Source organism: Vitis riparia, chromosome 5, assembly GCF_004353265.1.
Source record: "Vitis riparia cultivar Riparia Gloire de Montpellier isolate 1030 chromosome 5, EGFV_Vit.rip_1.0, whole genome shotgun sequence".
NCBI classification, from domain to species: domain Eukaryota; kingdom Viridiplantae; phylum Streptophyta; class Magnoliopsida; order Vitales; family Vitaceae; genus Vitis; species Vitis riparia.
Genome location: NC_048435.1, coordinates 4,834,707 through 4,852,187, shown reverse-complemented (window position 1 = coordinate 4,852,187; position 17,481 = coordinate 4,834,707). Strand labels below are relative to the sequence as shown.

General features: G+C 32.6%; 3 protein-coding genes across 5 annotated transcripts; 1 reads left to right on the top strand and 2 right to left on the bottom strand.

Moving 5' to 3' along the window:
- Window positions 1–4,003: 4,003 nt before the first annotated feature.
- LOC117914304 (40S ribosomal protein S18) lies at window positions 4,004–6,775 on the bottom strand. The gene is made up of 4 exons (XM_034829578.1): window positions 6,667–6,775; window positions 6,418–6,578; window positions 5,570–5,758; window positions 4,004–4,354 (listed from the first exon to the last, which is right to left on the bottom strand). The coding sequence occupies exons 1-4, from the start codon at window positions 6,667–6,669 to the stop codon at window positions 4,249–4,251; spliced, it is 459 nt and encodes a 152-aa protein (XP_034685469.1). The 5' UTR covers window positions 6,670–6,775; the 3' UTR covers window positions 4,004–4,248.
- Window positions 6,776–6,927: 152 nt separating this feature from the next.
- LOC117914303 (photosystem II D1 precursor processing protein PSB27-H2, chloroplastic) lies at window positions 6,928–9,974 on the top strand. Of its 3 annotated transcripts, none has more exons than XM_034829574.1 (4): window positions 6,928–7,008; window positions 7,501–7,628; window positions 8,162–8,574; window positions 9,649–9,974. In XM_034829574.1, exons 2-4 carry the CDS (start codon window positions 7,544–7,546, stop codon window positions 9,784–9,786), a joined length of 636 nt encoding a protein of 211 aa, XP_034685465.1. In that variant the 5' UTR covers window positions 6,928–7,008; window positions 7,501–7,543; the 3' UTR covers window positions 9,787–9,974. The 3 variants fall into 3 exon arrangements, with proteins under 3 accessions (XP_034685465.1, XP_034685467.1, XP_034685468.1); XM_034829576.1 differs by lacking the exon at window positions 6,928–7,008 and adding an exon at window positions 9,013–9,091 and having other exon boundaries at window positions 7,067–7,628; window positions 9,649–9,735; XM_034829577.1 differs by lacking the exon at window positions 6,928–7,008 and having other exon boundaries at window positions 7,090–7,628; window positions 8,178–8,574.
- Window positions 9,975–10,083: 109 nt separating this feature from the next.
- Window positions 10,084–16,158, bottom strand: LOC117914302 (imidazoleglycerol-phosphate dehydratase 1, chloroplastic-like). Its single transcript, XM_034829573.1, has 8 exons — window positions 15,881–16,158; window positions 15,668–15,789; window positions 15,468–15,572; window positions 15,098–15,190; window positions 14,540–14,614; window positions 11,565–11,627; window positions 11,123–11,232; window positions 10,084–10,506 (listed from the first exon to the last, which is right to left on the bottom strand). Exons 1-8 carry the CDS (start codon window positions 16,134–16,136, stop codon window positions 10,479–10,481), a joined length of 852 nt encoding a protein of 283 aa, XP_034685464.1. The 5' UTR covers window positions 16,137–16,158; the 3' UTR covers window positions 10,084–10,478.
- Between the last annotated feature and the right edge of the window lie 1,323 nt (window positions 16,159–17,481).

Sequence of the window (17,481 nt, the reverse complement as noted above, 5' to 3'; positions counted from 1 at the left end):
GATAATGCTTTTATTTTCTCTTTAGAGAGCAAGGCAAAATTGTGGGTGTTGGATTCAAGGGCATCACTTCATGCAACCTCAAGTAAAAAATTATTTGAGAATGTCTTAGGTAATTTGGTAAAAATGTATCTAGGTCATTACCATATGCGCGATCTTATTAGCAAAGTGAAGTGCATATCAAATTGAATGGGTTTGTATAGAATCTATATAACGTGAGGCGTGTTTTAAACTTGTGGAAGAATCTTATTTCTATTGGGTTGTTGGTGAAAGATAACTATCTAACAACTTTTGCAGGTAGCATATGGAAAATCTCATGAGAAGCGATGGTTGTTGCTTGTGACAAGAAAAGTGGTACTCTTTACATGACAACAAATAGATGTAAGTTTATTACAATTGTTGGGAGCACAAAAGATTTGAATCTGTGGCATTTGAGGCCCAACCACATGAGTACTAAGGGGTTAGAAATTAAGCACTTGAATGAGAAGGTGTCATGTTTAAAGTTAATTCACGTTGATATGTGTAAAAGCTATATATCTGGGAAACAAAGAAGAGTTAGCTTTAAGAAGGTTATAAGAACTCTAAAAGAAGCAAGACTTAAGTTAGTTCACATAGATGTTTAGGGACTCACTTCAATTTCATCAATTGGTAGAAGATCTTATTTTGTGACCTTCGTTGATGGTCATTCAAGGAAAGCATGAGTATATTTTTTGAGGCACAAATCAGAGATGTTTGATGTATTCAAGAGATAGAAAGCAATAGTGGATAATGAAATGAGTATGACAGTCGAGAATTTATAGTCTAATAATGGTGGGAAGTATGAAGGCTCTAAGTTCAAGAATATATGTTATGAAAATGAAAATAAATGGGAGAAGACTATGCTAGGGACACCCTAACAAAATGTTATAGTAGACTGAATGAACAAGACATTGACTAAGAGAGCTAGAAACATGTATATATAAGACAAGGTTGCTAAAGTAGTTATGGGCAAGAGCAATCAATAGAACAACTTGATCAATCCAAGACCATCAACACTATTAAAGCACAAATCCCGAGAGTAAATAAAATCTGGTGTAGATTGACAAAAAGCCTATATGAGTTAAAACAAATCCCGAGATAGTGGTATAAAAGGTTCAATGATTTCATGCAAAATAATGGATATCTCAGGTGCAATGCAAACTATTTTTGTTATCTCAGGAAGGTTGAGTGATTCTAATTACATTATTTTGCTACTTCATGTTGATGATATGTTAGTAGTTAGTGTAAATTTAGATGAAATCAACAAATTGAAGAAACAGTTGTCCAATGAGTTTGAGGCGAAGGACTTTGCAATAAAGTAGATACTTGGGATGAGGATTAGTAAAGACAAACAAACATACACTGTGCTGTTATCTTGGGTTAAGCGTGTTCATAAGATATTGTAAATGTTTAACATGAGTGATGTTAAGGTAGTTAGAACATCTTTAACAAATCTCTTCAACTTGTCTAAGGAGCATTGCCCACAAATAGACGAGGAAAAAGACTTCATGGCTAAGGTGCCTTAGCCATTAGAAGTTTGATGTATGCTATGGTGTCTCATTACGATTAGATTCATGTCAAATATAGGTAAGCAATATTGGGAAGTATTGAAATGAATACTTAGTTACTTGTATTATAGAAAAAGCGTTAATGCTTCAGAAGTGGTGAGTTGAAATTGCAAGGATATGTGAATGCTGATTTTGTTGGTGAGATAGACCGTAGGAGAAGCATTGTAAGGTACATGTTCACTTTGGGTATTATTGCTATTAGTTAGATTTCTCAATCGTAGAAGATTGTTGTTTTACCTACAATTGAAATAGAGTATGTGGTTGTTACACAAAGAAAATTTGAACTGATTCAAAATCATGCAATCAAAATTTAAGAACAAGTCATCTCTCTTAATCAAAACTTAGAAAGTTTACAATTATTAAGCTAGCAAAAAGATTATTTGGTTGGTGAGTTTGTTAGCAAAGTTAGGAGTCAAATGGGTAATGAAAGTTTTGTATAGTAATAGCCAAAATGGAAAACATTTGGCTAAAAATTCAACATTTCATTTAAGGACTAAACATATAGTATTTTGTTATTACTTCATTAAGTTTTGTTTGAAGATGGAGTGCTAACACTTGTGAGGATACAAGATAGGAAGAATTCAACTGACATGTTGACCAAAACAATGATAATAGAGAAACTGGAGTTGTGCGTAGTTTTGGCGGGCCAATGGTGAGTACGGGTTGTTTGAGCGTACTATGCTTATTAATAATTGAAAGAGAATGCTTACTTGTGTTTTAGTGTTCAAGTGGAAGATTGTTGAATTATGAAACCAAAATTGATCTTGTTGTGCTTCATAGGGGATGTCGGGGGTCAAGCTTATGATTGAGCTTGTGGGGATCGAATTACCCAACAAACTCATAGGGGTTTAAGGGGGCAATGCCTTTTGGAATTATTTATTTATTTTTGAATGATGAATTTGCTCCTGTTATATTCTAACCCTCTTATAATTTAGGCTTTTATTTTTTTATATAGAGAAAAAAAAAATAGAATGTAACCACAATTGAGAAGAGAGTAAGAGCTTCACCATTATACCCATTCTTGTTTGTTTGATTAATGAATTCTTGAGCGTTGTTGCACTTTATAGACGTAAAAATCACATTAATTGCCGAATCATGTTAAAAATCTCTTACTTTTCATTATTTTATGCTTGCAATTATGTGTCTAGTTTAGTTAACAATCAAAATTCTAACTTATATAGATTGTTACACAAGAAAACTTGCAACAAACCTTGCTAGTAAAGAGTTTATGAGAAAAACTTGGTGAAAGAAAAAAAAATACAATATTCTTATTAATGTTTCAATAAATTAGGAGTACAAAAAAACTTTATGAGAAAAACCTAATAAGAGAAAACATGAATAAAGGAAAATCCAATGTGCTTACATCCCTTGCATATGTTTCTTTTATAAATATGCCACCCCTCATACTGAATGTTAAAATGATAACGTCTTTACAAATGTTTATTAGGTAATCATTTGAATATATTTGTTGAACATCAATTTTACCACTTTTATGAAATTTGTGTATAAAAGAACAACATATCATGGAAGAAGTAGGGCTTCATAGAGTATACATAATAGAAGATAATGTCAATTTTTGCATGGTGGTATCAATGGTGAACTGTGTTTGATTCTATTTATTTTAATATGATCTTCTTTCATCTATAAGGTATGCAACGTTATCTTCAAATAATATTATTGTGTTGTGTTTGCACGAATATTTAGAATCATGGCTCTTAAACTTATGCATCCATACCTTGTTTTATAAATTCTATTCATCTAAAAACAATAAGAAATATATCCAAAGACACTTAATAAAACATTTGGATCATCTCTAAATTATTTCTTACATAACATAAAGAAAATGTTTTTAATATTCATAGTTCACAGAAATGACATACATTTTAAATTTTTATTATTTTAAAGAATTAAAAAAATCCTTATTCTACAAATATGAAGATAAGAATTTTATTATGACAAAAGATTTTAAAAACACCTTAAAACAATCTATTGTCCATATTAACAAAAACAAAATAATATTATATTTATCTATTGAAGAGTTGACTTGAAAAAAGATTATAATAAAAAAATCCAAAAACAAAATAAAGTAAAAACTAAAAAGTGCTTTGTTCGAATACATTTTTTATTATTTATCTTTAAAAACAAAAAATAATTATAAATTATAATTTATCATATATTTTTAAAAATAAAAACCATTATGTTTTTAGTATAAGTCACAGAATTTTTACATTCATGTAAGCATTCTGTAAGGCAAACCTTCTGAGTGGGATGCGTTTTGACCCATCTACAATTTCTATGGAAGCCACCCTGCGTGAGGTTACACCAACAAGAACCAAATAAGTAGAGACACAATCCGTGATATGAATTGTGAGTGAAGGTGCTTGCAAGAATGAATAATCCAAAATTAACATGCGAATGAATGAACATTCAAATCCAGAGACCTCTTTTATCACTACCAGTAGCGATTAATGTAACCGAATACCATACCAAAACCCTCTCTTGAATAACTATCAAGCAATCGAGGAGAACACTGATGAAAGATAAGTGAAACGGGAATACCATATGCATTCACCTGAACAACCATACTAGAGACATGATGGACTTGAGAAAAATTGGAAAGCAAACAAAATTCGCAGGAGGAACAGGAAATCCAAGAAAGGGAGATTTAACGCTTTTTTGAGACACCAACAGTTTTCCCTCTGCGGCCAGTTGTCTTGGTGTGTTGTCCACGTACACGTAGACCCCAGTAGTGTCGAAGACCACGGTGGTTCCTGTCCATTGAAGATGATATCAGTGTTAACTGCCCCTATTACCTCTTATAAACAGATGGATACTTATGCAGTGAAAATAAGTAGGCAATGCTTGCGAGCAGTTTAACAAAAAATAAATTTTTAAAAACAATTCAGAGCGGTGTGTTGCTATAGTTCTTTTAAGATTGTAAACCCAAAATCAATAGCGATGAAATTTATTAAGCCTTGACTTGTGTTTTAAAAGGCTATTGAGGCTTATGCCTTAAGGCTTACCTCAAGATGGGGCTCTACAAATTAGTCTAAAGGCTAGGCTCTAAGAATTAGCCTAGAGCCCTATAACCTCATTTATGGTAATCGAGGCTTAAGCCTCACCTTGTCGAGGCTCATAGCCTTAAGACTATAGCCTCAAGGTTGTTGCAGCTTCAGCCTTAGATATGAAAACGGTTTTAATGGATTTATGGCCTTTGTGGGCCCTTGATATCTATTTATAAAAGGCTTAAGCCCCAATATTCAATGAACTTTAATGAGTTCTATGCTTTTTAGTCTTTCAGTATAAAATTTATAGGTTTTTTTTATTAAGTCCCGGTATGGTTAAAACCCTTTTACGGGCTCAAGTGAATTCCAATTAACACTTTAAATAGAGGGGAAAAAGAGAAATTGAGAAGAACCAATAAAAGAATTGTTGCTGCCTTAGTAGCCGAGCTCATATATAACCATCATCTTATTATTGATAGATAAGGAAAATGTTAGCCAAAACAGAAAAGCAAACTCAACAAGATTGACATATCAAACATCTAAGGCATTGAATTGTGGGGGTTATCTGGTCTGCCTTATGAGCAACAACTAAATGGAGGGACAAAGTTTTATAAAATATAAAACAATATTTGCAAATGTTAAACATAAAAAAGTTATTCTAAATTTTCAGTCTTCTCACAGAAGGATCAAACAAAGAGCATCAAAATGTAAGCAAGAAGCTGTGTCCAGTCAAATGTTTCCAAGCATTTTTGAGAAAAACAAATTATAGTATATTACACCATTGATGAAACCTTCAAATTTAATACCTAAATTCTCCCAGGGAAATAACCACTATGAATCAAATTTAGAGATTTAGCCACAAAGAAAGTTCAATTCGATCCAAAATGCAAATTTGATGACTTTAGGAATTTATGAAAAAAAAAATTGCACCATGTTCTTCAGAGAGTGATAAAAGTAATAGATGAAAAAAGGATGGATTACCTGATCTTCTTCAAACGCTCAAGATCATCCCTGAGCTTCATGTCCAATGCATTAGAAACAACCTGAGAATATCTACCATCTTTGTAATCTTTCTTCCTGTTCAGAAACCAGTCAGGGATCTTAAACTGACGAGGATTCGCCACAATCACCATCAGGTTCTCGAGCTCAGCAGCAGATAGTTCACCAGCTCTAAAGTAAACCATTTAGAAAATTTTAGTAATGCCAAAAAGTCAAATATAACAAAGAATAAGAATAGAAAGTAGAGACCAAAATCCATCTACTACCAAACTAGCATGTAAGTTAATTCGATTCCGATGATGACATAAAACAATATAGAAATTTGGGTTTTGCAAGTCTCTGAACTGAGAAAAAGATTCTAGCACGCACCATAGAGTTCCAATGTTTCGAACATGCAAAGAGAGCACATGCAGCTCATGTTCATTTTGAGTTCGAAAAATTTACAAATGAAAATTTTATGACTAATTAGCAGTTGAATTTACAGGAATTCCTGATTCCCGTCAACAGATTTCCGATGTTTCAAAAAAAAAAATCGAACAATGTTCATTTTTATCTTAACAATACCACCCATCCAGAGTTTCAAAAGAGTCAATAGACAATCCCTTTTTCCTGAGATTGTACGCTATATCATTTGGAAAGAGATAACAACAAATTTCCCAAAGTCAAATTAAATTAGCCCATAAAAAACCATGATTCCACAGCTCAAATTTAAGAATACAGACTGATAATATGTTCATATCGTATGTATGAATATCTGATTCAGCTAAATCCTAGATCCGAGTTCCATATGAAGTTTAAAAAGTGGAGAGATCAGAGATGAAAAAAATGACCTTTTGTTCATGTCGACATCGGCTTTCTTGCAGACGATATTGGCGAAACGGCGACCAATACCCTTGATGGAAGTGAGGGCAAACATGATCTTCTGCTTCCCATCGACGTTAGTGTTGAGCACACGAAGAATGTGCTGAAATTCCTCGTTTGCAACAAGAGACTGCAAAATCCAATTCATTAACATAACAACAAACAACCATATTCGACACAATAATTGATTTAACCGAAATGAAAACAAGCCCACTCACCATGGCTAGGGTTAGGATTAGGGCTCAGAGAAAAACGGAGATGAGAGAAAGGGCTACGGTAGTAGGCAGCCGTGGTTTTAAAGGATGAGGAAGGGGAAACCCAAAACCCTAGAGTGAGGTTATCGAGTGTTGCGGGACTACCGTATTTTCCGTGGGACCCGTTCTCTGAAGGCGAAAAGAGCCGTTGGATGGTTCTTGCGATTTGATAAATACAACCTCCGAGGCGAAATGACTCATTTACCCTCCTTTTAAGAGAAGCTCCTGCCGCGGCCTTTTTGGATAAAACGAGCCAAAAGCCCAGAAGCTGAGGCAGAGAAAGAAAGGGCAAGAGGAGTCTGTGAGGTATGACGTTTGCTCTGTACACCAATTTTTGTGCTTAATTCTTCTTCTTATTTATGCGTTTTGCATGCCCTTATGCTTATGAAGAATTTGGAATCTCTTCACCAACATTGTGTTTATTCTTCTTATTGATTCTGCTCATATGTGTCCTTTTTTTTGTTTCTAATTAAAGGGCTCCTGGGTTTTCAGAAGTTTTTTGTGGGGTTCTGGGGTTGGTTTGGTGTCAAATTAATCTTTTTTGAATGAGAGGCAAGTAATGAAACTCAAGGGAAAAGAATGGTGGGTAAAGTTACAACTCTCAATTTGGGATGCTGTGGATCATTTGAAAGTTAAATCTGAGAAGGATGGTGAACTTACATGTATTTTGCAAGAAATTAGGGCTTTAATTTCTCGCCTTTGGAAGTTATTTGTATCTCTTAGAGAATATGTGGACAAAATGTTAACTCTGTAGTTGAAACAAAGATTTGTGCTTATTGGCTGGCTTTTTGTGTGTAGGATGCACTGGATATAGCTACTTGACTCGGATTGAGGTTAAGGAATGAGGATGGCTGTCTTTCTTGCAATGAAGATATGCCCCCCAATGATTCCTAAACCAATTGAGAAAAACTCGTATATTCATGAATGTAAGTATGTATTTTCCTGCATTAATCATTTCTATAGTGTGGGGTGGAGTTCTCTCCATTGTTTTATCAAAAATTGGAATTCATTTTTACTAATGTATATTCTGAGTTTCTGATGATATACAGAATCGATAGAGTGATTGGTTATTTCTCCCAACAATGCCTGCAGTGTCCCAACAATGTTTGCAGTGAAAATTGAATAAATAATTTTATAACATTGTCAGTCTAGACTAGAGTTTAATTCTCGCCATTGTTCCTCGTAACGGATAATCCATCTTGGTGTACAAATGCCTGCTATTCTTGTTTGTCTGCTGAAGGACAGTCCTAAGCATAAACATCAGACCACTTGCATCATATTTTGGCAAGTCTGCCTACCTGATATCCTAATTCATGCATTATTTTCCATGCATCCCGTTATTTATTTTCTTTTTGTAATAAGTAAATAGTAAAAATGTCTTCATTTGCTACCATCCTTGATGCAGTTGTTCTGAGTTGTACCTCCTGTCTTTCTTGACCGTTTTTCTGCGACATAACAGATAAACTGAAATCCAGGTGTCACATTGTGCTACCTTCACAAGAATCTCCATCTAGTCGGCGCCATGTTTTAGTAGGTAGTGGTGCTTCACTGGTGGCCATTCTAACTTTCAATGGTGGCTTTTCGCCATTGCCAGTATGGGCTGAAGATGAGTCAAATGGCCAAGAAGATGATGAAAAAGGTGTTGTTGGGGCCATTAAGTCATTGTTTGATCCTAATGAGAAAATAAAATCAGGAAAAGTGTTACCAAAGGCTTACTTGAATTCAGCAAGGGAGGTTGTGAAGACACTACGAGAGTCATTAAAGGAAGACCCTAAGGATATTGCTAAATTTAGACGAACTGCAGATGCAGCAAAGGAGTCAATCCGAGAGTATTTGAGCAGTTGGAGAGGGAAGCAGACAGTAGTCAGCGAGGTATGCAACTTACAAAAACATTTTTGGTTTCCTAGCACTATGAAACATCATCATTATTAAGGTGGATTCCTGTAGTTACGGTTCTCCATGTAAGTTTATTCTTCATAAGGAAGGATAACTGTTCTGGTATTATAGGCATCTTGCAATGTTGCAGTTCAGGGTCCAGTATTATTGTGGCATGCTCTAAAAAGATAAAGCCGATTTGGACCTATTTTTAATCTAATTGCTGCAAAAATTCACAATGGTAATTTTCTGTTTCAGGGTACCTGCCCTCTTACAAAATCACGTTGATAGTGATATTTTGAACTACAAACTTGTTTAAAGGCTATTCTGAGATTTTCATCATGTTTGATATAAATTAGCAGTCCTTGTGCCCTACAGTTTTTTTTTTCTTTTCAGTATATGTTCATTTCTTTTTCCTTTTTATTTTTGATTTAGTATAAAGGCTCTCTCCAGTTATCATCAACTGCTTATCATACAAGAACAGAACACTTTGCTGAAAAGATTAGGAAATAAGGTAACAATGCATGTCTTTTGGAGTCTAGGTATCATTTGAAACCTTCTAATCTATATTGAACACATGGACTTTCTACAGTCCATGAGCAGGAATAGCATGTCTTCACTAGATGCAATCCTAACGATCCATATCACATTCAGTTTGGTAGAAAAGTTGGAACATATTTAACTCCCCCCTTAAACTTTTCTACTGAAGTAACCATTTAGAACCATAATCACGCTTTCATGTCAGGCTTGCGTTACTTCTGATGAAGTAAACTAGACCCTGACACCCTTCCATTTTTAGGTATTATATTGAACCCATGTTTTGTCTAGTATCGATTGGTAAACTTTCTGAAATATTGCTAACTTACTATAGTTGAAAGGTCTTTACAGAGGAAATTCGAAAGGCACTTGTGTAGAAAACCTACTGCTCCTACTTAAAATATGTTAATAAAAAGATAATTAGATTTATTTATTTATTTTTTTTTATGGCTAGTATGAACTGTTGTACTGTTGAAATTTTAATAATTTATAGTTGCTTGCTTCATATCCTTGATCTAGTGATCCCACTTGCAGGAATCGTATGCTATGCTAGAGAAAGCAATCAGGTCTTTAGCCAGCTTCTACTCAAAGGCAGGCCCATCTGCTGCACTCCCAGAAGAGGTCAAGTCTGAAATATTGGATGATTTAAACACAGCTGAAGAATTTTTGTAGCCTGAGTTTCTTGCCATGAGATGCATAGTTGCATTAAGTCCACAACAGTCAAGGATGGCAAATCTAGCCTGCTATACTTCGATGTATCTACTCTGTATCAAATTAAAAATTTCCACTGCTTTGTTTCAATGGAACTGTTTGTATCAATGAGGTCCACATATCTTTATATATTTGTATATTCAAAATCATTGTGCAAGGCAGTTAATATCAGCAAATGAGTCATAATCAACGGGAGTATGAAGAATTCCCAGTGCAAAGAGACTCCTACAGCCAAAGTAAACACAAAGTTTTAGTTCATGAGCTCAATTTCCTCTCAACTCAATTTCACCCACAGCCTGTCAACTCAGGCAAATCCAAATTACCGCACCCAATGATCAGCAAAATTCAGTCACAACCATAAAAATAACTGCTGATACAAAGAGTAAAGCCATTTTACAAGCAACCTAGGTTCCATGCATTAACACCGACAAGTTTCTCCTACAGGAACACCAAGAAATCTAAATACATTTAAGAGGAATTTATTGTTTAATGTTGCACTATCACTACTTCAATTGCTAAAATGTTAAGCAACTGTCTGCCTCTTGAAGTTTGCACCGAATCTGATAAATTTCTTTGAGTCCCAAACTATGAGAAAACATCAAGACGAATCTGGATGCTTGTAGCATGATCTCCTTAAGCATGATCTCCACAAATCAAGAACGCGTCAGAACCCCTTTTGAGCTGCACACAAATGCTTCACAATTTCAGGTGGAGTATTATATGCCATACATAATTATAAATTGATGACATATGTAGTTATTTCAAATAAATGCGAGAAGATATTACTGTACTGAACAGACAGTACAATCATCTTCTCCAAACAGTTCACCATCAAGTGGGTGGTAAATATGCTAAAAGAATACCGACCAAAAATATTAACAAATGACTGGGAGCACTCAGTCATTTTTCTAGTGAACTTGCTGTTATATTTCAGAAGACTGTTGGTATACACATATTGCCTCAAATTCAATAGCTGGAAATGTGGATAGCATAGAATTGGAAGATAAAATAACTGGGTCATAAAGGAAATATGAGGTGGTTTCTAACAATTAAAAATGCATATTTTATATGCAAGTCCAAAGGTGAAAAATGGAAATGAGGAACCAAATAATTGATTCTGAAGCAGGTGGTATGTTCAACACCAAGTAGTCATACATTTCAAAGTATTCAATAATGAAACCAGTGCAGTGATTTTGTAGACTCAAAAGTATCAGGATTTGTATAGAAACCCTTTGCTAGGGATTAATAGGTGTTCAAAGGAGATGTTATGTCAATTTAAAACAAGAAAATTCCAAACCTTGGCACAGTGCCACGACGGCGTGGGTCATATTCCACAGCTTGTCGAAGAGCTTTAGCGAAAGCCTTGAAAGTTGCCTCAATAATATGATGAGAATTTTTTCCAGCAAGCTACATTCAACCACATTGAAATTTTCTGTCAAACTTGTGTAGAAAGACTATGGAAATATTTCAGTAAATCCGTTTTAGTTGCTACCTAAGGAAATCATTAATAAGTATTAAAAAAAAGGTCTAAAAATGGCTGAAAGCATGCTCAATATTTCCTGGAATAATTTTCACAATTCAGACTGTAATAAAAGTCAGTAAAAGTACATATAATTGATCCGAAAAAAAGTTCAAGGAGTATGAAGACCATTGAATGGAGATGTGTTTTCTTTCTAAATTAGCAAGAATATTTGGAGTTACTATTTGCTACAATAAATGCTAGGAAACTCTTATTATACCTGTCGAATGTGAAGTGTCATGCCTGAAGTATTCACCAAAGACTGGAAAAAGTGCTCCACCAACTAAATATGATAAAAATCAATGAGTTTCATTAGATAAATTAAAAGGATAAACAAATGAAAATCCAATACCTAAGATTAGGTATGATTTTTTTTAGATGTCCTAAATGTGAACATACAAGCAAAGTTAGATCATATGGGCCCTATCATGGAGGGTTAGATGCAGCAAATTTCAAATTTTAAAAAATTAGATATATGTAGATGATGCCCCTATAACCTTAACTCAACAAACATGCAGCTTTAGGTACAAGAAGGATGTGAAGGGCAAGATCACCTTAAAATTGAAGGATTTGAATCTTAGAAGATTCTAATTTTTAGTGCTAGCCATGCCATTGAATTGCTGTAGGATTCTCAGTTATCTAACCAACCAGCATACCTTATAAATCCCTTAGAGAATGCAGAGAGTAAAAAGGCAAGTTGAGGAGTTGCCTTTTAAAGGGTTTATTCAGGTAAGTCTTAGGTGGTGTTTGTTTTTTTACTTAATTCTAAATAGAACCTTAATGCTTAATAGTGTTAAATATTAAGTTGTTTGTTTTTGTAATATTTTATTTCTATGAAGTATTAAAAAGTAAAGAAAAATCAATATGTTATTTTTTCTATTTAAAAAAAAACTACATATTTTGGTTTTTTCTATTTAGTAAAAAGTTTATAATAAGTTAAGAAAAAAGTAGAAAAACAAATAACCTAAATTCTGAAAACAAATTGCTTTTAGCAAAAAGCCAAAAAAACAAACACCACCTTAGACTCTTAGCCCATGTATCATACCAACTTTGCCCACACCTAAAAAGGATGATAGTTGGCACGTGACACATGTATGTTGATGGCATGCTATAAACTAGGTTAATATCAACTACATATTTACAATACATCAACTTGATCATATATTAGACATTAATGACAGATTTCACAATCTTTCAAACACTTATTTGAATAGTGGTTATCACTGAGTTAGGATAAGATAAGGCTCGGGTATGAATGGAAAATGGTTTTCAAGATGAAGGATAGTTTCTATAAATAGTTGATTATGCCATTTAGCCTTTCTGACTGCACTTAGATTGCTTTAATGAATTTTGGGGTCTCAATTTCGACCCTTATGAGAGGTATATCTATTTTACTCACCTGAGTCAAGTTTCTCCAAGCAAGGGAGAGATGTTAGGGAACATTATTAAAAATATCCTTTGAATACTTACAAGAGAAAGGAAAAAGGCTGGTATCAATGTGCAAACCTTCATTTGGGACCCTACTGTTAAGTTATAAATGAATTATGGTCTACTGAATAAACTGTACCCACTTTTAAATGCGACAAATCAAGGCATAATTGCCATGTGTATGACTTAGAGACACTAATTTAAGACATTAGATATAAAGACCAATGATTGTATGAATGCACATACTTGATTTTAACAATTCAAGGTCACAACTAGATATTAACTGGCAAAAATAAAAGGAGTTTCTGATGTCATAACAGATATGGATGGTGCCTAAAAATAAACCAAGTACCATCACCCATGTCATTCAATCATGTGGTATCAAACAAACACCAAACATTGCTTCAGTACAAACAACAAGAAGGTTTTTAAATCAAGCTAAGTGTATAGTTGCTCGACATGATGGATTACTGAATCAACGCCTAATACATCCTAATCACTTTCTTATTATGATTTGTGAGCATCACAATTTACAAATGCTCCACTGTATCAGTTCTCCACATTGGACTTCATTATCCAAGCGATCATTCCTGAGATCTACAATGCACAAGAAGAAACATGCCCAACTCAAACATATCCATGGCAAATGAAAATCAAGTACCCCAGGATGACTAATCATTTTGAACAGAATGCAACTAAAACAAAAATCTGGGCAGTACTGCATTGCTTGAATGGAAAAGGACTTCCAAAGGGACGAAGGACACAACCTAGCAACTAAGTGCCCAATTGGAAGACCACAAGTAAAGGATGAGGGTGCATTGAACAATTCATACATGAAAATTATGAGAAAAATCCAGAATACCAAATAGGCATAGATCAAGCAATAGATGTCTAACCAACAACTGGTTAACCAAAGAGCCTTCTAATTGAGGAATACCACTCTACTAATATCTCTAGTTGCACTTATTTTTGCTCTTTTTTCTCTTCCTTGCACATAGGAAGGAATATACAGCTGTGCTGGGCAATGAAGCCCAAAATACAATGCTACACCATTTATTTATTTATTCTCACTGTCAAGTTAAATTATCCATAGCTAGCTGTTTAGAATTTCCTAAAAGAACATCAGGGTAGATGCTACATCCATTTCTAGTAATAATATGCAAATACAAGGGTTTGGCATTCACTAGATAAGAATGCCAGTGAAAACATGTTAGCTCATAAGCATGCCAAAATCCCTAAACACTATGTTTGGTTCCTGGAATATGCTAGGGAAAGAAAAAAAATATTTGAGGAAAATGATTTTCTCATGGTTGGTTTTATTATGGAAAATATGAAAGAAAATCAAATATAATTAAAATTTATTAGAGAATTATACATTTTCACATTATTAATCTATATGTAGAAAATTTAAATAAGTGAAATAAATTTGAAGTAGGAGATAAAAATAATTTATTGACTTTTAAATCTAGTTTTTATTTTCCTTCATTTTCTCTTCTCTTCTATTTTTTCTTTCTATTTTATTACCCTCGCAATTTTCCGAGATCCAAACATAGCCTAAAACTAAAGTAATTGGAGCAATGATGATAAACAGCACAACAATGGGTACATTCAATGAATTATAGGCCAGTAAAAACAAATATTTTCTAAACAAGTATTTTTAGTCAAAAGCCATGCAAGACATGTTCCATCAAACCCTCTAGTGAGGAAGTAACAAGTGACAATGTTAAGCTAGTTGATATGGAAGTAGAAGGGAGGGAAATAAACTACCTGAGTGTCATATGTTCCAACTCTCTCAGTGGGGATATGTAAATCATAGCTTAAATGTGGACGTCCAGATAAATCCTGAACCAAGGAGGAAACATAAATAAGTAAAACGGTAGAACATACATTAAACCTTTAGAAGAAGTAAATAAAATATATGATACACCACAACCACACTTCCAAAAACAACATAACACTACAAGCTCAAACCTCAGAAGGCTCACCACAATATACTTAGGGCTCTCCCTTTAATCTGAAAAGTCCACTACATATGATAAAGCAAGTCCTCATCATAAAACTAAGTTTTGAAGTTATCTTTTGAACCCATTTCATATTCAATTTATATACGCCAAGACTTCACCTTTAATTATAACTCTCTAAAAGACAATTTGAATGATCTGGCCCACTTCTGGGTTACTCCAGTCAACACGTCTTTGAATTATAGCCATGAAATAATTTTCTTTTCCATATTCTTTTTTATTTATAGGTTTTCTTTCCAATATTGATATAAGCTTAAACGCCAAATTTAATTGCAAAAATTTCTGCCCTTTATATAAAACATACCAGCGAAACATGAATTAGTGCTTCATCTAAAGGAGCTGAAAAGTCACCAAACCGATAAATGCCTTCCTTTGAACCAACTGCACGCAGCAAACTCTGCAAGACCAAGCAAGTCAAAGCAAATCATTCATTTTGATAAATCATTTAGTGGAAAGGGTGTCCCGGGAGAATTAATAAGTTGATTGTACTGCACAGCATGAGCACATACAAATAAACATGTAATAACAAAGACACATCAATAAAATGATCAATATAAAGTTGAGATGAACACATTTTTTGGATTGTGAGTAAAATACACCAAGCTAATACAATTTCTCATAGGCATAGAAATATCAAATATGAACCGATTAACCAAAAAACTATGATGGATTACCGTTCCGAGCGCAAGTGCAACATCTTCATTTGTATGATGATCATCAATGTGTGTGTCACCGGTCGCTTTCACACAAACGTCAAACAGCCCATGCGTGGCAAGTTGCTATAGAAAAAAATAAATAAAAATAAAAACAAGAACACCAATGTCACCAAATCAAATTCCCTAACAGAAACATAAGTTAAATTAAAAGTACTGACATCTAACATATGATCGAGAAAGGGGATTCCAGTATCATTTTGAGCAACGCTTGAACCATCCAAGTTTATTGAGACCATTACATTGGTTTCTTTAGTAACCCTTTTCACCTCTCCAATTCGACCTAATTACATTAACATCATTTTCAATATCAGCTAAATTCAAAGCATCGAAACAGAAATCAAACTAAACTGAAAGAAAGTTAGGGCTTTGACCTGTGCCGATGGAGGAAGACGTTATCGGAGAGCCATTCTCATCGACCGATGACGCGCAAGAGACTACCCTCAGGGGATCCATTAGAGGAGGTGTAGAGAGAAAATTGGTCTCTTTCAAGCGTGAGAGAAGATTGGTCTCTTTCAAGCGTGTGGCAGCGAGAGTTCGGTATGAAACCCTGTCCCTAACTTTCAGCGGTTGTAGGCCCTGTGACGAAGAACAGTAGCTCAGAAGGGTTGAAGGTGCAGAAAGCTCCATCCAAGCTTACCCAGCGAGACTATCGTCTGTTAAAATAAAAAAGAGATTATATCGATTATATCATCTCCACGAAAGAATTTCTTTTAAAAAAAATTGATTTCAATTTTCTTAAAAAAATACAATTCCTTGTTTTTTTAAATGTTTTCATATTTTTAATCATATTTTTAAATAATAATATATTTTAATAATAAAATTAATTAATTTTATATATTAAATTTATTATATAAAATAATTATAATTATTTTGGATATATTATTTATAAATAATAACATTTATAAAAGTATAAATTACATTTAGGATGAATATAATTGTCCCATATTGATAAAATATTATTTTATATTAAATTATATATTGATTAAAAATAAAATTTTGGTATTTATTTGAATTAATAAACTATTTTTAAGAATAAAAACTAATTTACTTTTATACTTTTTTTTCCTTCTACGATAAATAATAAATATTTTAATTTTATTTATTATTTTATTCATAATAATTAGTAATTACTATTTTATATCAAATTGAATAATGATTTATTTTCTTAATCTCATTTTGTATTCAAAATTAATTTATATCAATGAGTTATAAAATAAGAAATGATTTATTTATTTAATTCTTTTTACCTTGAAATGGTTCTTAAATTATGATTAAAATAGTTAAATTTTAAATTTTATATGATAAAATTAATTTAACAATTAAATCAAATTAAAAATTATTCATTTTAAAATTTTAATTTAATACACTGGAATAAAATAAAACTGATAATAGGCTTTTTTTTTTAAAAAAAAAAAATTGAATAAAATAAAAATCCACGATGGTTTTAACTTTTTTTCAAGTTTGTAAATGTTTTATGTAACAAATTAAAAATGATATAATTTAATTGAAGAAAACAAAAAAAAAATAACAATAACACAAATTTAGTTTTTATTTATAAAAATAATTAAATTCAAGATAAAGATTAAAATATTTTTTAATTAGTATCTAATTGTATATAAAATAGTATTATTTCAATACATCACTGATCAACATAATTTATATTTTTATAAATATTATTATTTAGAAATAATATATAAAATAATTAATTGATAATATTATTATTTATAAATAATACATCCACATTAATTAATAATTATTTTATACATTTAGTTTTGTACATAAAATTAATTAATTTGATAAAACATATATTTTAAATAATTTTATTATTATAAAAATATATTATTAGTTAAAAATATTATTAAAAATAAGGAGAGAAAATAAAAAGTCTCTTGAATAGAGACTAGCTGATTTTTTTTTTGAAATAATTGAAATTATTTGGGACAATTTGTCTTTATTTTTTTATTTTTTTTTA